The sequence below is a fragment of the Protomyctophum parallelum genome (assembly GCF_964188405.1).
Source record: "Protomyctophum parallelum genome assembly, chromosome: 14".
NCBI lineage: Eukaryota > Metazoa > Chordata > Actinopteri > Myctophiformes > Myctophidae > Protomyctophum > Protomyctophum parallelum.
Window position 1 is genome coordinate 28,472,490 of NC_139709.1, and position 21,175 is coordinate 28,493,664.

The 21,175-nt window shown below is 43.9% G+C and overlaps 1 protein-coding gene across 1 annotated transcript in view; it reads right to left on the reverse strand.

The window, feature by feature from the left end:
• LOC310871218 (adenylate cyclase type 1-like) overlaps window positions 1-21,175 on the reverse strand; it is a gene marked incomplete at both ends in the record, with an annotated part of 55,379 nt that overhangs the window by 21,027 nt on the left and 13,177 nt on the right. Inside the window, 4 exons of the mRNA XM_083782708.1 lie at window positions 624-765; window positions 1,354-1,512; window positions 2,494-2,621; window positions 13,941-14,052. Of these exons, the coding sequence (XP_083638834.1) occupies window positions 624-765; window positions 1,354-1,512; window positions 2,494-2,621; window positions 13,941-14,052 (541 nt within the window). The remainder of the gene's footprint in view (window positions 1-623; window positions 766-1,353; window positions 1,513-2,493; window positions 2,622-13,940; window positions 14,053-21,175) is intronic.

Sequence of the window (21,175 nt, forward strand, 5' to 3'; positions counted from 1 at the left end):
ACTTTTGTTTAAGCTAGCGCTATAGCCTCAGACTTACCGGATAGGCCCATTAACATGGATTAGCGCTGCAGCTCCTAGGGGAAATTGAGCCAACGTACACACACATGTGCACGTGTGTACGATGTATAAGGTGCGGCGGCAGTGGCATGGTGGTAGCTTTCAAGTAGTGCCAAGGTGGTCTGATAAGGAGGTTGAACTATGAGGATATTGCGGCTACAATGTCGGCAGACATTAGCATGGGGGTCTCGAGCTGTCCCACATTGCCCCTCCAGTCCTTTGACAACATACCAATGCTGAATAAAAAATAGGTAAACATTGCATTCATAGCGCACATTTCTCTCAAAGCGCTTTACAATGTGCATTACGTTCATCCATTCACACACAGCGCCGTTGCAAGGCACCGACCTGCTCAGCGAGAGCAGTTAAGAGATTGATTCGGTGCCTTGCTCAAGGACACTTTGACATGAAGCCAGGAGTATAGCCGGGGATCCGCCCGGGAACCTTCTGACTCCAAGGCGGCCACTCTACCTCCTGAGCACACTGTCGCAGCGCCCCGACGAGAACAGATACTCCCGATGTGGCACTCCTGTGCCTCGGCAGCACAAACCCATACGCCGCAGTACCTTCCGTCGGTGAGATGGCACTATGAAGAAGGTTTCGATGTCATTCTTCTGCAGAAAGGCATGTCTCTCGTGGCCGTTTCCGGGCTCCACCTCGTAGTCTCCGTTCAAGCACTCGAGGGTGGATTTGGTGATGTGGACTTTGCTGTGGGGAAGGCAGAGGAGAGATGATAAAATGGCGGTGGCAGTCGTGGCCAATAATCAATGAAGTCAGAGCCAATCATCACATGACACACACAGTAAAATAATCGCCATTTGCATTTGGTAAACATTTACATTCTCTGAGTTGAATTAACACGCAGTTTCTACTGATCAGATGAACCACCTAACCAGAACTAAAGATCTGAAGAGTGCGTGAAGAGAATCGCTGGTCCCACAGTTTACGTAGGCAAGTGATATAATTAAATGTTCAATTGAAAGAAGGAAGTGCCAGCACTCAATGAATGTCCTTGATGTTTTATTACCTCTGACGAGCCAATGGGCGCGTTTCGGCCAGGTAGGCTTTCCTCAACATTGTGTGCTGGAACTTTTTTCAATTGTGTATCTTTGAGCCTTGTACCTACAAGAATTTACTCTTCTAATTTGGAGTGTTGCGTGTTGTCTGCTTCTGCAGTCTTTGTGATATAAGTGATATAAAAAACAACCTCCTAGGGTGTTTCTGTAATGACAAATCATCACAGAGCGAGAGACCGCTGGTGAGATGTACGTATGGTTACATTATAACACTACTGACCCCGGTAGGCCTCCTGCCTCCATCACATTGGCCAGGGTCACATCGTTGGACCACACGTCGTACTGCCATTTCCTCAGACCCAGGACGCCACACAGCACCCGGCCCGTGTGCAGGCCTACGCGCATGTTCAGGTTGACCTCTGTGGCCTCGGCAACCGACCTGCGGGACAACGACACACTGATTAGAACGTATGTGCACACAAATGAATGGTTGTGGCTGGTGCCCATACAGGCCAGGGCCAACTTCAAGGTGCTCCTCCTGACCTATAAAGCCGTAAACGGACTTGCTGCACCCTACATGTCCAGTTTACATACTGTACATCCCTGCACGACCACTACGCTGCCAGCAGGATGCCGGAAAACAATAATAAAATAACGGTCGGGGAGCAGAGCATTCACACATCGTGCCCCCGCCCTGTCTCTGGAATGCTCTCCCTCAAGCTGTCAGAGATGGCACCTTTTTAAATCTAGGTTAAAAACCTTTTTTCCCTGCACTACGGCTCCCCCTAGTTTCATTGAAACCATTATGTCCACCTTGCCTTGCCCTGTGATTTTAAAATAAAATCTGTGCTGTAATTTTCTTTTCTTTTCTTGATGATTTATAGCTATGTACATTTTATTATGTTTCATTGTGTTTTCTTGCTACTGCGTTTTTGTGTTTTTGTTGTATTTTTGCTGTGAAGAGACCCCTTGGAAATGATGCTTACCATGGACAGACATTGTACTGTATGTACTGTACTAGCATGACTGCTTATAACTCACACTATACATAACCATTGAACTCATTCTTGGCTCCAAAACGCATCATAAAGGAAAACAAAATGGGTTTTCTGCCAGCCAAATGTGTTTTGTCCTCTCTTACACTAAACCGCCCCGTGTAGCAAGGAATGCATTAGAAAGTAACTCCTCGTCTGGGACTCACTTTGCTCTCCACCAGCAAACGACATTTTGATTTATTTTCGGGGCAGACCTCATTTAAGTGTAAAAATATGTTAATCACAGGCCAAAAATGGAAACGGGCAATTATAAATAATTGTAAAGGCCACTCGGATGATCAAGGCAATTACAAAAATGTGTGTCCGCCAAGGAGATAAGAAGCGGCGGCGCGCCGCGGCAGGCGGGCACAGGTGTGACCACTCACGTTATGGTGTCTATCATGTCCAGGCCCATCTCCACACAGCAGTGGGCGTGGTCCGTCTTGGGCTGGGTCAGCCCAGACACACAGTAGTAGCAATCCCCCAGGATTTTGATTCTGCGACAGTGGTTCTCCTATTCGGGAGGGAGGAGAGAAGGGGGAGAGAGAAATAAACATACGTATAAGCCAGGGTCAAATGCACTTTTATAAAATACAAAAACACTTTTATTTGGATATCTTTTAGCCTATATCGGCTAATCTTCCAAGAGTCCAGTCAGAAATAAATAAAAATATCACAGAATACGTTACATTACAAAATACATTACAGAATACACCGATGATAAAAACAGTCCACACAGCACAATCAAAATAATACATAACTCTACTCACTCACTCAAACATACTGTGTGTGTGCGTGTGCGTGCACGTGTGTGTGTGTGTGTGTGTGTGTGTGTGTGTGTGTGTGTGTGTGTGTGTGTGTGTGTGTGTGTGTGTGTGTGTGTGTGTGTGTGTGTGTGTGTGCGTGTGCGTGCGCCTGCCCACGAGATCTACACACACCATTCTACCATGGTCTACTACTTGTGTTTCAGCGATAGAATGTCATTGTTGTGACCATTAAGTGTGTCAGTGGTGTGCACCTGTCCTGCACAAACAATTGCAGATCTACAAACTCAAGCTACGAGCTTGTAGGTCTGCTATTTTTGAAAAATCGAAGAACCACTGACATAGAAACATGCCCGGATATTTTGTTTGTTTGTAGAGCACCATAGAGCCCTATCCAACACAAGCTCCTTAGGCTTTGAGCTTAGATCAGAGCTTAAATGAGCCCTCCAATGTGGCAGCTAATCAACGGATCACTTTAACTCTGGTGAATAGGTGACATGAGTCACGTTCGCTCTCCCAGAAGCACGCTTTTATGAAATGACGGCGTATAAATATAACCCGTCATTAAGAGGATGCGAGCCACAGACATTCGTCTAAGCAAAGGAAGGCAGAGACGCGTACACGGACACGTTCTCATAACCTCCCATTGTTTCCATGGAGGTAAATGGGATTGTGGGCCAAGCATGTGAAGGAAGCGCACAGAGGCTCATAATTATGCACCATCGGTGTGCACAAGACGAGATGGAGGCTCTATTTTTAACATGCAAACGGTGTGAGTTCCAGGAAAAGTGAGAGACAGTGACAGCTTGTTAGCGGCATAGAAACTAGTTGCTTTAAGCCATTTTGACATATACGGTACAGCAGAATTCTAGGTGTGTGAATGCTCTGCAGCAGCAATGAGGCTACAGTATATGTGGATTTAATGTAAAACTCTCACTAAATTGTGCTTCAGACTTGAATCAATATTTTCTCACATATAAACTCGGCACTTAATGTCAAGCCATAAAACGAGCATCGCAATTAACCCCACATTTTATACTAAACAAGTACTGAAGAGAACGGAATTGTCTGTCTGAGAGTGACGGTGAGAAAACAGTCATAAATCTCCATTAAGACCCCACAAGAGACCCAGCTGCTGTGCTCCCCAAGGAGCCCTCAGACCAAAACATGACCCATTTTAAGTATAGAAACTGGGATTTGGACAGCGAGGGATAAGTCACATAGCGGCTCTGCTCTCTGCTCAATACCACATTCACTGCCGGATATTTTAATTAAGTAATTCTTCCATAACAGCCAGCGTTTTTCAGTCAGTACCCTTATATTGAAGGCCCACCTGGACCCGGTGGACTTGGAGCCGGAAAACACATTTTTTAACCATGGGTTATTTAGTTATTGACCGTTGCCCGTTGAATAAAGCTGGTTTTGACCAAAAAATTATAAATAATAAATAATCAGAGATAAATGCATTCATTCATTCAGGTCTTCACTTCCGGTTCATTTCCGGTTGTATCTGTTGCTTAGCAACCTAGAACCATTCATACGAAGAGTGCGATCCATCATAAACCACTGAAAAGACCACATGATTTCCGTCATCAGATATAATTATTTCTAAGGCATCATCTCATTGTTTTTTAATTTTCAAAAAACGCATTGCTTTCAAAATATTGTTATTTTAACTTAATTTTTGTTGAAGGAATGTCACAGGAAAGGTAAGCAGTCAAGGGCTTTATTGGCATGAGAAAACATAAGTTTACATTGCCAAAGCAGAAAGAACAATACAACAATACAGTAATACAATCAAAACAAAAATGATGTACATTTGAAAGTCAGAATCTTCAATAGATCAATTTCTATGTACCAAGATCACTCGATGCAGGTATAGTGCAGGAATATACACAATGATTAGTCTTTAGGGTGGTTGTGTTCCATTTGATATCCTTCTCCTGTCACAGCAACTCACAAATCTTGCTGCTGTGTTTGCACATTGTTGTACTTCGCAGTCAGTAATAGAAAGTTAGAAACGGTAAGAAACCCTTCAAGTTTTCAGAAAAAACTAACAAACTCACAAGACAAACACAAACCCCATTTCCCCTCACTGTATATATATCTTTTCCCTTTTTGCTTCCTATATGATGAATTCCTGTTCTGTTCTTTAGCTACATAGAAGTGTCTATTTGTATGTCTCTAAATGTTTTGATGAATTGAACAATGTGGACCCTGTTGTAAACAAGTGTAATGCTTAATTGGGTCGTCCACTCACAGTTAACAGTCTTTGTATTGAGTTTGTGCTTAAAATGTACTGTAAATTCTACAAACTGTTAATAAATATTTCAATCAATCAATCAATCAAACCCTCGATCCCACCCAAACCCCTGCCCCCAAAAGAGTGCATTTGACAGTAAATAAGAAGGTACAAGAGCAAAGAGATGGAAAAAAACAAAGACACCAGCCAATTGTATCAGAGGAGATGGCTGAATGCGATGCGCTTGTCGGTACAACATAATATTATACAGAGTATTCTTAACCAAAACTGCTCTCAAGCACTTGAGGGGCCACTTAGTGGGTGCTCCGCCGACCACCTATCCAACAGGGGCTGCCATTGTTGTGATCTTTTTTGTTGATTGCACTTCGAAAGATTGTTATTCATTTAGCCTAATAGACGGTGTGCTTGTGCAGGGTTCAGTGAGGTCTCTCAGGGGTAACTCAGGCCACGTCTGAGGGGTCAGCGTCGAGGGTGAAGCACGCGTGAGGCTATAGGAAGCATTGCAGGGAAAGCCCCCGGCCGTACTTGGAAGCCCCCGGCCGTACTTGGAAAGTCTCCTCCTCAGTACTTCTTCTGTGTTAATCTGCACTATAGGGGTTTAGGAGCTGATTCAGACCCAAGCAGGATTACCATGGTCATGTGACTCGAGCACTATGGAAAATCTGGGTGGTCATGTGCAGAGAGAGAGAGAGAGAGAGAGAGAGAGATGGAGAGAGGGAGGGAGGGAGAGAGAGAGAGAGAGAGAGAGGCAGACAGACAGACAACTTGCACGTCATTTGGTCATGTACTAAAAGTCTCTTGAATTGTCTTTGTCTCAATTCAATTACTTCTCAAATCCACAGAGCCTACTGTACTGCAGTCATTTTGCATACGGTATTTGTCCCAGTTACATGACTTTTCCACATGCATGGTTCCAGCCCACCTGGGGCAGTGTACACTTTCTTTGATCCAATCGATACACTGTACAGTTAGTATGCATTGTTAGCAGAGCTACAAATGGACATACGCGTAGATATGTTGCTCATTTTGATTGTAAACCATTCTGTCATTAAAATCTGTCATCAATCAAAAATCCATCTTCTATACTCACAATATGACCATATTTAGGCATAGTTTCTATGGCATGTGTTATATAGCATGTTTTAAGTCAATATGGTCACATTTTAGACACCTAGAGCATGTATCACTGGGGGCCTCTAGTGGGCAAAGCCAGTGACTATAGACATATTACACATAATATAAAAGAGTTAAACAATAAAGAGTTAAACTTAAAAACAAGACATACACAATGTTAACACTTAACACAACAAAGGATCAAAAAATCACACCCATGTGAAGTGAGTACATCATCATACATCATCTCATTCCTGGCCAATCAGAATTTGCGTCCTCAGTTCGTCTTCAATGTTTGTGTTACGCAATGTTTGTGTTTGTGTTTAAAGTTGTGTTAAAGTTTAGTGTGCGTTTGCACACACATTAAAGCTGGACATCGCCCCTCAATAAGGGGCAAAGTACCTGTGCAAAGGTCTTACCACTGTACTGTAAGCACAGCCTAAATCATATCCTTAAGTTTATCTGCAATGCAAGACCATACGTTAACATTTTCCTTACATTCTATGTAATCTTACCGTTGACATTTCTATTTAAAAAGGGTTAGAGGCTAGAGCCCATTGACGAAATGTTAAAATATGAGGTTTCCACCGCATAGCAACCGTCTTCTTAGCTGCTGTTGAGTGAAGAGTGAAACTTAATGAAAACATATGTAATGAATCTGATACTGTATGCTACATTAGAAATAGTTGATTAAACGTCATATAAAATCAATCCGTCAGTCTTGTGGAGGCCACTGGGTATAAATGTCTTAGGATGACCCCTCTCCCCACATGGCAGTCCAGCAGTCCAGAGCACAGTTCATCAGCAGTGGCGTGGCTGCAGTGCCATTCTTCAGCATGTCCCCCTTGAAAAAGACTGCAAGGTCGAAACGTCCTTTTGTTGCTGTTGTGAATAAAGTGGGAGCATTTTAAAAGTCAGTTGTGAGCCCCCATCTTGTGTTTCTTGTGATTAAGCTTTTATTTTATTTATTTTTCTTAGTTTGGCTCGGCGCCAGAAACGGAGGATGTGAATTATGTTTTTCTCGTTGACTTCAGCATGTCCACGTAATATACTATCCTCTGAGCACCACATTAAATGGCTTTACGATGCAAGTTTCGAGGCACACTTTTGAAGCAGCCTCAGTCTCCTTTATTTATTTGTGGTCACCAGCGGTAGAGGTCTCTCTAGGTCGTCCTCAGACAAGCCCTCCGTCGTCACTTCCAGTCATCCAGGTAGTAGGTACTCCATACACCTGGCCAGTTCGTTGGTACTTTGCGCTCTTGCGTCGTTCTTGAGAAAACATCCCTGTATGTTAGTGTGGGACATCCTTGTGATCGATGCAAGTGTTCGTTCCCACAGCACCAATTTGCTGGCTGGCAGTTCTTGAGATGTCTTTGGCAGTGTCTTGCTAGTCTCATTCTCCTGGCTGCTATTCTTTGGCCATACAGGGTCTTGTTGGTAACATACACACTCTTGCTGATGTTAAGTGCTGCACGCAAACATTCTGATGTAGCACACGTCAAGAGACTTCTGCATGCATTGGCTTCAGGGGTCAACATTGCCCATGTGTTTCATCCACAAGACATGCTGGGCTGTATGGAGTATCCTGGTTTAAACACCTGTCCAACGACTTCCCCTCGCAAGCCCACAGCCGGCTGGTGTTCGAAATGAGCACGACGTCGTCGTTAACATAGCCGAGGTCAGGGTCAGTGACAGCTGGTACACGATGAACCCTTCCCCCGAGCTCCGGCCAGGTCACGTCCAGCAAGGCCGGGTCTCCCTCAGCTGCACCGTCAAGAACAATAATGAGGAGGTATAGCAGCGAGAGTCTCTCACCCTGCATTATTAAACTGGTGAGGATGTTGAAGGTGTCCGTCTCACTCGCACTGTGTCAGCCAAGAGGACCTTGGCTCGAGTGTGCTCATGCGACCTGCTGGTTGTAGTAGTAGTGTAGATGGCACTAGCTGATGAGTTTGTCTCAATAGATTGTATGCAATACATATCAAATAAGTTCCCTCACAGAGTCTTAAAAAAAGAACTAACAGAGATCAACCAATACCGATATGCGGTCGTAGGAATGAACACATTATGCCTAATTTTATTGTGATTCCCCGCTGGATGGATTCATAAATGTAAGGTTATCCAAATAAAAATAAACATTATCATAAATTCAGGAGAAATTTAAAAACCGATGAATTAAAACCGATAACCGATATTTTCTGAGACTGATAATATCGGACATCCCTAGTATTAACATATACTTTACTGAAAAATATATGTGCAATAGCATGCAGGATAGACGTGTGCTCGCAGAATCCTACAGATAAAACGGCTAAATCCATGTAACGCGAACGCAAATAAAGTGGGTAGGCGGGGTGAGAAGTCACCCTAAAAATGGAAGCAGAAGGAGAACGGCAGAGAGCGTAGAAGAGAACCTCGGCAGGGCATAAAGAGACACAGTTGAGACACAGTTGAGGGGGAGGGAGTTCTGAAGGATCAAAGGACAGAGAGACAGGGAGCGGAGGAGTCGGGGCGCTGTGATGCAAGGAGGCGCGGCGAGAGAAGAGAGGCGAGGATGAAAAGCTCTGTGAAAGTCTGCCATGGAAACGGAGGCAAGGCATGTACACACAAACACGCAGGCGGTTTGGATCTCGCACGGGGAGAAGCACGGTTTTATAGAATAATAGAGGCTGGTTTTATTTTCGTCGTCTAATTATAAGCCAAGGCCTCTACTTAAAACAGCTAGATTTTCACTCTCACTTGTTTAACACCTGTGACAAAGTGGGAAACGATAACAGCCTGAGAGGGTATAGCATAACGACTAATACTGGTACGTGTAGTTATGATTGGAATATGTAGCATTATCCCGAGATTCCCGTCTAGACACAAACAAGTCCAAAAAACACACCCAAAAATAGAAGCTCTAGTCTGCAAGCTCACGTGTTAAAGTGATATTTCATTTTTTGTGTCATTTCATCGTTTACTCAGGCTTTTGTGAATACCACAAAAGATATCAGTTACCAGAACCAAGGGCGGGTGTTTTCAATGAATCTTTCATGGTTACAATGGAGTTTGAAGTTATGGGTTCTTATAGGAAGGGGTTGGGGCAGATAAAACGAATATAAAAAAATATCAAAATACTGAATCAAGCAACTTAAAAACTAGAATGCATTCAAACACCAGCAGTCAGCTGTCAAGATGTTCTCAGACAAAACTAAGCGTAGCTTGTATGCCGTATCTTTACCATATCAATATCATTGTCACTTAATGCTGGTTCTCTGAAAGATGATAAAGGGCTGTTCTATTGCTGCCTATTGTTTCCTGCAGAAAGTGAAAATGATACATTGATACACGATGAAGCCAAACACAACTGTAAACCTTTTAATCTGAAACTCAGTCATTAACTTCTTCTACTATTAGATATAGATAAATAGATAAACGCACGTCCCACTGGGAGGAGACCCCGGGGCAGACCAAGGCGCAGTTGGAGGAAACACATCGACTCACTGGCCTTGGAACGTCTCGGAATCCCCCAGGAGGAAGTCACTAATGTTGCTCTGGAGAGGGAAGTCTGGAGCACTCTGGTGGAGCTGTTGCCCCCGCGACCCGACTACGGATAAGCGGTTGAAGATGGATGGGATGGATGGATGGACTATTAGATATAATAATCTCTAAACCAGTAAATCATAGTATGACCTCACCTGAGGCCCTGTGCCTTTGCCATACTGTATATGACGTTCAGAAACAAATCAATCTGTGGCTAATTTGCATGTAAATTAAGTTTATGTAAGCAGGTTGTGTTGCTGTGATCAGCCTCTCCCAAGACACACCAAGTATTGGTCCCACCCCATCTTTTTTTGTGAATGGTCGCTTGGCCTAAATCTGACATTGATGACTATTGCTGTTCTACAAAACTTTTACAGGATTTATTTTTGGTAGCCATCCAAAATGGCGTGTTCTCTCCTCCGTGTCATCAACGCCCATACCCTAGGTCGGGTTGGCGAAAGGGCCTTTCTGTGTGGAGGGTGCATATTCTTCCCTTGTCCCTTAGGGTACATAATGGTAGGTAAAAACATGCAGTAATCCTAGTTGCTATATTGCCTCCCACTGTGGCCTGCTCACTCCTCATGCATTGAAGGAAGCATGTATGAGCTCAGTTCAGGGCTCTTTATAAAAAATCATGGGATTAAAAAATGCATCTGCTGCATGTTTACATTGATAAACAATTAAAAACTAATTGGAGAGAGGAGGAGAGCAGATTGTGGGAGGAAGGGCAGGACAGGTGTAGGACGGTCTACTACGTCAGTTGGGACTTTGGGACAGCACCACAATCCTGGCCCACATCTTGACGAGTCCACAGAGGGAACAGGTGGTGTGTGGACGGTGCTGGGATGACGACGCAGTGAAACACAGTGGACATGTGGCATCGCCCGCTCCTCGTCTGGAAACAGGGAGAGACAGCATGCCCACTGTGGCCACGGCCATGAGTCACTGGCATTGCCACTTCCATGCCAGAGTGGATCAGAATGAGCGGGCCGTTGGGTCAGGGGCAAGGCTAAAACCTCTGATAATGGAACTTAAGGGAGCCTATCGGTGTAACGCCACGCTCGAAGCTCCCAGCGAGCAACCAAGAACCTATGACTTATAATAATTCAGATCACAACGATGAGAAAATGATACATTCCTGACTTCTGGTGCGATATCCACTCAGATCAACATCACGAAAAACTAAGGTACTGGATCCCACACAGTGGCAAGAGTGAATTTCAATTACTTTTTATTTTCTTCATCATACTTCTGAAAGACAGATGTTTGGGCTTTCCAGGACACTGATGAAGGCTGGATAGCCGAAACATCAGTATGAAATTGAAATTCACTCTTGCCAAAATTATACATACAAATTGTATATCATGCGAGTGAATATCAGTTACAGCCAAATAAATACCCCCTTAAAATGTATTGACTTGTTGACATGACTATGGCTTATAAATGAGTGTGCATAATGTTTGGCGTAATAATTGCTTCTCCTCGTTTAGTATACTTAATTGCAACTCGGGATAAAGTAAAACTTTGACAGGGATGAAGGAAGACTGTATAGCACGCATATGGATAAGTATAAGTTTAATCATACAAAAGTGACCGAAACCATTTCAGCTCATTTGAACAACCTAAACACTGAAAAAGAAATTCCCGCACACTGTCTTCAAATGCAGTAGAAAAGTAAGGGAACAGCAATGTTTCGACCTTCATATTCGACCTTCAGGCTATCTTTCTGAAAGATAGCCTGATGAAGGTTGAATAGACCAAAACGTTGCCGTTTCCCTTAATAAACTTTTCTACTGCATTTGAATACTTTTTTTCCTTTTTCAGTTCGTCGGGGCACCTGACTGTCCTTCTCCTACACACCTGTCGCCTGTAGGTGTGCAAAAGCCTTGCTTTTTATCCCTTTTTTTAACAACCTAAACACAGAAAAAAGGCTGCATCCCAAAGTCATGTTGAATTTTATTTTGTGCATGTAAACAAACTAGTTAAAGTAGATCCCCCCCACCAATAAAGCCATGCAGAAAATGTTGTATGAAAGCAAAAAAAGGGTTAGCTGTAATCCGGCGGATTAAGGGATTTCACAGGCACATGTGCCTGATGTAAGTAATAGAGGCCAGATTACATGCAGATAAGTCAGCTGTGGGGTGTTCTGCAGGAGCCGTCGGGATGCAAAAACCTCTCACCAAACAAACAAACATATGTGTCAGTGTCAGCCAACTCACACCAAACAAACAATGTGTCAGTGTCAGCCAACTCACACCACAGCCTGACAGCCACGGCAGTATTAATGCTGGACAGGAAATTCTACAATATCATTTGGGTAGAGGCTATAGAGCGTCGCAGTCCCTCCCCCTTTCAGAACGACGAGTGGCCCAGGAAATGAAATGCAATGCATTTCTCCCATAGGATTTTCTTTAAGTATTTATTTAAAGACGGTTACGCCGCGGACAAAGCCAACTCGGATCGTGACAAATCATGACAATGAACACAATGTTTTGGGCCGATCAAATAATTTATAAGAAGAAAAACAAAACAAATAGTGTCTCCTGCCTTTATTTTCTTCTTTCTAATGATTTCATCGGCCCAAAATATTGTGTTCATTGTCATGATTTGTCACGATCCGAGTTGGCTTTGTCCGCGGCGTAACCGTCTTTAAAGGTTTTATGACATTCATTTTAATTTATTTTAATTTTTTATTTTAGGTTTTATGACCTCAATTACACCCAAAAAACCTGAACTTTGAACATTCAGTGGATTTTCTGTGGTCTGAAGTTTTCTTTGGGGTTTGGAAGCCTTTTGAGCTACAATGAAAACAGGCAAAACAGTGAAAACACTGACATCTGCTGGCAAATCCCATTGACATAATTATATGGGATTTGCAGGATCTTACATCACAAACTGCCGGCAAATCAGAGCACCTGTTTGAGCCAGAAAACCCCAGATCACAGAAAATCTACTGAATGTTAAAAGTTCATATTTTTTGGGTGCAATTGAGCTTAGAAAACCTAAAAAAAAATAAGAACAATTCCAAAACCTTTTTTTTAATGTCACAATCCCTTTAAATAAATACTTAAAGAAAATCCTATGGTCAGAATGCATTGCATTTCATTTCCTGGGCCACTCGTCGTTCTGAAAGGGGGAGGGACTGCGACGCTCTATAGGCCTGTCCCCGACTAAGGATTTGTATCGTCGACTATATGATTGGCCAAATATTGTCAATATAGTGGACTATTAGGCAACTTTGTTTTTGCATGATTTTGACTGAGAGATTCGTCGTGTGATTGCATAACATAAGAAATGTTATGCAATATATAATCATTTGCTATAATGTCTGATTTAACATATACTTGCTTGATTTCTCCCAGTAAATCATGATATATCCTATTTATTTATTTTAGCTTTTAAAACGATTTGTTAATTATACGAATCATGCAAAAAAACAAACATCAACTAATCCAGAGGTTCTCAACGTTTTTGGCTGGGGAGGGGACCCCCGGAATGGCCATGTCTTGCGACACTTGATTTAACTCAAAAAATGTAGCCACTTTTAGAATTAAATTGACCTTGCGGCTATTTTTACACTCTCAGAGTAACCTATATACATTGTTGACCAGGGTCCTCTACAGGTCTTCTATTACCAATCCCTTTTTTTTGCTTTTGTGAGCTTGTAGATTGTCTATTTTCCTGTTGTGACATGCCCAGAATAGGGATGCCAGGGTTCATGTGGTTAAATCAACACTCTGTGGAGTTTCCAGTTCAACAGCCTCTTCATTCAGTTCACACAGATTGCCAGAGACAGTGGAGACAAGGTTTAGTCAAGGGTAAATCTGGCTTGGATTAAAGACTTCGGCCAACTCTTCTTCAAATGAAGCCCTGCTGTGTAATCATATGAAACATCATATGGGCCTCCGGTGTTCTCTCCGCAACATCATACTAAGCTGGCATGACAGTGGAGTTAGCCGCTATACCCTGCATGTTCAAAGACATACACATCACGCACACTGTATATGCAATCACACGCCACCACTATAGGCGAGCCTCGCATGTCTCGGAGGCCGCGGACAATGCGCATACAAAGACCAACAGGGACGAGCATTTTTCAGATGAACGATAGCAGTGATGGGAAAAGGAGCAATATACTGTTCACCGGAAGTACAATAGACTGACTCACCGTGGCGAGCTCGTCAAACTTTCCAAACAACTCGTTTAGCAGTTTAACCAGCTCCTGGGCTGTGCACTGGGAGGCGAGGCTGGTGAAACCGACTATATCTGCAAACAGGATGCTGGAGAGAGAGAGAGAGAGAGAGAGAGAGAGAGAGAGAGAGAGAGAGAGATAGAGATGGGGGTGTCAATGAAAGTTATTTATAGCAGCATGTTAGACAGTATCACAGAGACCAGATCATTGCCTGACTGAGTGCCTGATCAGATTAGCTGGCAGGGATTTGCTTAAAATGACATTTAGGAAGAAGCCAGAGCCAAAGTCAAAGTAAACATTCCCTTCTGTTGACCTGTTTACCACAACCTAACGAATCAAACGTTGAAATTAATGACCCGAGGCAATGAATCCCCCCCCCCCCCACCCCCCTCCCAGTGTGTGAGTGGCAGCGTAGTCGAGCAGAAACAACTCAAAATAGAACGTCGGATAGCATTCTCGCTGGGATCAAAGTGAAGCCATGTCTTGTTAGGAGCAGATGGGAAGACATTTGCGGGATATAATTCAGTCCTCCAGACACTAGCAGTCAACAACATAACATAAGCCTCTCTCACCAGGAGGGGGAATAATGTGCGGGCGAACTCGCCGAACCCTTCTCACACTAGTCCGTTCACGGGGTTGAAGGGGCCTGCCATGTCACCGTGCACGGGTCAACGAGAGCGCTGAAGTGCTCCTCCAAAAGCATTTTCCCGGATGCCGTTTCCTTCATTCATCACCTGGGCTACAAGCTTGACAACAGCAGAGCCCGAAGCTATAATGTGACTCGATGCTTCTGCTCGTCCACGCTCTCGTGTCTTAATGTGGTCCTCGTGACCCCGAGAGACCACTTATCACCTCGTATCAGAGACATGCGGCGGCTAATCTGAAGGCCTTTTTTTCCTGGTAAAAAAGGAATTGCCATCGGTGTTGTTGTGCGAGAGAGAGCTAGTGGAGGGTGTGAAGGAGGAGGATTAGTCATCGAGGACGTGACTGACCAAAAAGCACATCCACACATCTATGGCCCCCGCGTTGTAAACATCCTGCTAGTGCCGGTCTTCGTGTGGGCAGTCCTCGCCGCGTGACAGAACGCACCGCCTAAATGCCATCTTATCGTCTCACAGCTGTCAACGTAACGAGGGGCAGAGGGATTGATTTGCAGGGAATATTATAATTGGTGGCCATCTGCGGGTGACAGACATTAAAGACTAAGATCTTAAAGCACTGTGATTAGTGGGTTCAGTTTAGGAGTTCTGTTGGCTAAAATGAACCGATCTCAAGAAATAAAACACCCAGCACTGTCTCAGGGCGAGATATTGTATTTGTATTGTATTTCGAACTATGCGCATGCAAGCGATATATCTTGTACATGAACAATGGAAAAGAGATGTAAATTTATCTAGGCGTACATCAATGTGTGAGAGTTGGCAGCTCTAAATTTTATGGATTGCTAAAATGAAGAAGACAGGTGATAAAAGCAGTGATGAAAATAGGCAAACTATTGCGCCACAACAATTGAGCCAGTAGCAGAGGGTTCCCTGATGCTCTTTGACGTCAAAGGCATAATGAACATCCTGCTCCTGAATTGCTTAAATTAATAACACGGAGTACAGTCAAACCGAAGACCTTGTGGTCTTGTTTCCATTTAGGTCGTGGGTGCTGCCTTTGGTGATCAAAGGTTATCAAGCCTTGCTATTAATGTCCCTATTTTCGTTTTTCTTTCTTTCTCTCTCTCTTTTTTTTTACATTATGTCCCTCATGATTCCTCCTGGACTACAATGGACTACAACACAGACTGGCCCCTCCTGCTGATGTGAATCACCTTGTTAAGACTATTCTACCAGCACGGGAGGCTATTATTGTTTCCACAAGACGTTAGGGAGCACTTAATTGTTTCCAGGGACCGTGACGGAGGCGCACGGCTCAAGTGAACTTGAGCCACAAGAGGCTGAAGAAGCCGAATGGTGCGAAGTTCGCTTGAGCCGACTCAGCGCCGTCCAAGTTATGTTCCGATGCGTACAGAATCATAAATCCTCGTCCCCCCTAGTTTCTGTACCTCCGCCATGTCTACACTGCCTCGCTCGCGGTCCAACTCAGCCAATCACAAGCCACGTCTCCCGTCTCGGGGATCGGCGAGTGCGGAATCGCCTTCACGTAAGGACGTGCTGTGATTGGCCAGTAGCCACTTAGTGGCAGTCGGGGCAAACCCTCTCGCCAAGTGCTGTCAAGTGCTAGTCGCTAAACAATGTTAGTGACCATATTTACAATATGAAAACCATGCATCTGTCACTTGTCACAATGTACACACTGGAATTACTTAAACATGGAACCTGCAGCATTAGGTGAGTAATTAATTGTACATGTGTTGGACGTTTGTAGTGGTTGTGGTTAGAGTGGTTGAGCTGCTAACAAACCTCCTGCTGCTAAACGACCTCCTGCTGCTTAACGACTACAAATACACTGTCTGTGACTCTGTGTAGCTTTGCATCTTTGCATCTTTTGCATCTGCCCGTGTGGGCAGCATAACATTGTGACAGTAGAGTAGAACCCCCCCCCCCCCCTCCTTTGAGGACTAGCCCTGGTTATAGGGTTATGGTTAGGCGTAGTGTTTGAGGTTAGGGTTACATGTAAACACCATCTAACAGCACAAATATTTGCATACACAATACAAATGACTATTTGCCTACTGTACAGGTTGAACTAAAGAAATACCAAACATTGGCAACAATGTTGAAACACAAACTTGCTCCTAATTCACATGCATGTTGCCGTCTGGCATTGAGGTCAAACAAACCATATTATTGAGTATATACACACATTTGTGTGCAGCAGCAGTGTGTTTGACTGCGTCTCACATTAGGGCAACTAATCCTGTTTTATTTTCAAGTTGCCTGATTCAGTCAAATACTCAACCTGGCCTCAGTTCACGCCTCTTTCATAGCCATATTTATTCAAACCAAGCCACAAGCCTATAAATTAAGTGTATAATTAAATCCATTTATACAGAGATGATTCGTTCTTTGTTATCTATTCTAATGCACCCTCTCTGCAATCTACCACTTTAGAGCAGTGTGTTTTTCAACCTCGAACCCTTATTAGATCTTCAACTCATGAGATCTTCAACTCATTTTACACTCTCAAGAGTTACAGTATTGTTAAACATCTGCATTACTTAATTGGATCAGTACAGCATGGAATTGTGGACAAAATCTTATCCAACAACAACAAAATATTCTAAGTTTTGGGTCTGAGAGGCTAAATCTCATCAAACGGTGGTCCGTGGCTCAAATTCCGAATAATTAATGGACCTTGATATGAAAAGGGTTGAAAATCACTGCACTAGAGCCATATTTGACCTCCCCACACTTTCATCCCCAATTTTCCTTCCAAGGGCTCAAATTCCAAGGGACATTCCTCCAATTATGCTAATCTTCCTATCTCCCTTGTGAAAGGCACTATAGCCATCCAGACGAATGAGATTACAATCTAATCATACTGCAAAGAAACATGCCTTGTGCCATCTTGGGGGTCAACCTCCTCCTGGAGCATAATGTGGTCAGGTGTTTGTTGACATCTAGCCAAATGAGAGAGGTGACCGTGACACTGAATGAAGCATCTGTTCAGTGCTGAGGCATCTGTGGTGACCGCAGCAAATGACAAGGGAAGTGGCTACAAATAAGTGTGTGTGCGTGTGCGCGTGTGTGCGTGTGCGTGCGTGCATGCGTGTGTGCGTAAGTGAGTGATCATCAACAAGCCTGAAAACAGAAAGCGTGGTTGGTTATTCCATCCAGTTCCTTTTATCAGGTGCCCCGGCTGACCAGGGGGAGACCAGGATTACTGCATGTTTATTGCCTTTGTACCCTAGGATATCCCCACCCTAGGGGACACGGGGAGAACATGCATGCAAACTCCACACAGAAAGGCCCTTTCACCAACCCCACCTAGGGTGTGGGCGCTGATGACGCAGAGGAGAGAACACGCCCCCAGCATCCCCGGCGGGAATCAAACATGGGACATTCTAGCTGTGAGGCAACAGCGCTACCGACTGCGCCGCCGTGCACGCTTTTAGGGTAAGTGTTATGTCCCACATTCTCTTCCATTCGAATGTGCAACAAGAACGAGAGATTTCTCACAAACTGCCATTCTGTTTCTCTGCACAGGTGCACAATTATGCATACACAGTCAAAATTCAGAGTGTTAATTAGTCTCTGAAAGTGAAAAGATTTACCCTTATGGGTTTCGGGTCCATTATTAAACTTTCAAAGTTCAATTAACACTTCAGATATTATTGCATAGCATTACAGGAACACAAGAAAAAATCACATCTCATCTGCAGTTATTATAGCAGTGCCCAATTAGCCAGAGCCAGGCTATACTGAGATCCAAATACGGTTTGCCATACGGTTTTGTCTTTTAATCATGTATAAACTGTTCCATAAAGTTAGCAGGTGTGATTTGAAACACTCTATAGGACAGCTGGGTCTAGCATTATATTATCTATTTAGCCAGGCCCAATGCCTTTAACCACTTTCTTTTCAAAATATTTTATTTAAAATGTTCAATCACAGAAAGAAACCTCAGGGACAGGCCAAATAACAAAAGGACTATGCTGCTGAACACCCCATGAAAAAATGCTCTCCCCTTCATATCCCAATTTGATAATTAAGCCAATTCCCAGTTCCCCTGCCTCTCTACGAGTACTCCATCTCTGCCAACCCCCACAATACATAACTCATTGGGAGGGTGAAGATAGCCTTGAGTCTCCTCCAATACCTGGGCGGTCCTTGAACCACTCTCAACCTGCGGTCCCTATTTTGGCCATGTCACTGTGGGCGTTAAATCATTTGGATCAACAAGTTGTTTGAGCTGTAAATGCCTCCAATGTGCAGATTAGATGAATCCCCTAACTATGAGACTTTGACATGCCAGGCTTTGGGGTCACTTGGTGCCATTGATGATTTATTGTTCTGTTTTTTTGCCGAGACCATAATTATGACCACATTCTCGTATTGGATTTCAATCTAATCAAATGTCGCCCTCGGCCTCGTGGACGTAATGAGAAAACGTTAAGTAAATTGTACCGCTCACTGTTTGCTTTCTAATTACGGCCCGCCCAAATCACATAAATCATGTCCGCGTCGGGCGTAGATTACTCTCGTAGGGTAGCTTTAGCTGAAGGAGTGCAAGGCACAAAAGCAATCAGTGGAGCTCCACTGAGATGTGTCCACTTTTAACCATCACACGTGCGGAGCGTTATGCAACGACAATTTAGACTCCACTGCATTTAATCTCCTGCGGCGGCTTAATCCCGGGGCTAAGCAAACTCTGCTGCCTCGTGCCTCCCTGAGTCCCTGCCTCTCTGACAGCACAAAGGGAAGGAGAGGTGAGATAAGAGAGGGGAGCATGGAAGATACAGAGCAGGGTGGTGCGAGTGAATTAAGAAGCGGAGAGAGAGAGAGAGAGAGAGAGAGAGAGAGAGAGAGAGAGAGAGAGAGAGAGAGAGAGAGAGAGAATTAAGTAGGGAAGAAACGAGAAGGGAATGAAAATGTGAATCAAAAGTATTTCAGAGTGTAAATTAAGTGGAATTAAGAATTCAAGAAGATGAGGTGAATGTACAGAGTCAGGTTTTCATGCATACGGTACCTATAAGCGATGACAATGTACAGTAAGACGAGATAACCACAGCTATCTGTACAGGAGTTACAGGAGTGCACTCGGTAGAAGTTAAGACTTGAATATCACAGTTGCGACAGGAAGAAGAAATGAAGTGAAGCAATGAAGAGACCTTAAAGCCATGCCTTCACTGAAGTTGGGTGTGACTGACTGGACTGGCTGCTCCGTCTACAGATCCCCACTGAGTACCCCAACATGCAGGGCCATGCAGAGAGCACTGAGGAGGGGGCAGGGGCCCAAACCCAAGAAAAGGGCACATGTGTGCACGTGCATATAGCGCACGCCAATTTTTTGGGGGGGTGGTCTTTTTGTGGGGCCCGTCCCTCGTGCCATTTCACACCAGAAATGTAGTGGGCCTATATTGGATGTCTTATGCTTCACTAGGAAAGACCAAACATCAGACATGGGAACCTTTAAGATGGTTTATTGAATAACGTGGATCGTTATGGGCACGTCGCATGCGAAGCATGGAACGTGCGGCATGAACGGCCATGGCATGGAATACATGGTGAAGCCAGCATGGTCATCGCCACATGCAAGCATGCGGCGTGCGGCTTAGATGGCCAGGGGCGGGGGATGCCATTAACGTGCCGGTATGGTCATCTAAGGTCAGCACCCCACGCGAGTGTGAAGTGTGCGGCTTAGGTAGTCAGGGCGCGCATGACATGTGGGGCGTATATTGGATGTCTTATGCTAATGGAGCAAGATGGGCACTTGACACACATATTTGCACACAAAAAAAGAACCACAATGGAAATAAGCTCTCGAGCTTTGTGTTTTACACCTTTTTGACAGATATATGTATGTACGACCATTATGTCTATGCATTTTTGTCAATAAAAATGTCAATCAATCAATCAAAGATTGGAAAATAAAAAAGAAGAAATGGGTGTGATGAGAGGGTAACTCCTTGTATTGGCTTTAATATTACAATGGCCACAACATTTGGATGTTAACGCCACCTGGCAAAGCTCTTCACTTATACAGCAACTTCAGCACCAAGCAGTTGATTGAAAGCTGTGATATAAATTAAATTATTCTTTCGAGAAGAAAACAAAACAACAACCATATTGTCCCTGTCAGGTGGAAACCCTGCATGTCCAAATCTGTTACTTTTCAAGAAATGGATCCATTGTAGTTATTATAGTCACAAGCTCTTGTAATACTTTTCATTGGTTCAATATTTATCAAACTCACAGACAGACGTAACCTTCACTTTCACTTGAAATCTTTCAATTTTATCTATTTTTCAGTGACACTGTATGACGAAGTATAGGCATTCATTTGTAAAAAAAAAGAAAACCCGGATATGACATTTTTGCCCGACAGCAACGATTTAGACACACTGAGCAGATCAATTAACCCCAAGTCAGGACGTTGCACAAGAGCCAGGAGAATCTCCTGCATGCTCACTATTGCCTTTCCCCTAGCCTCGGTCCCAGGCTTACTTATCTGCGAAAAGAAAAGCCTGGTCACACTCACAACCTAAGGCAGAGAAGCTATCGGCGGTTGTATCCTCTGGAACAGCCGTCAAATGTATTTCC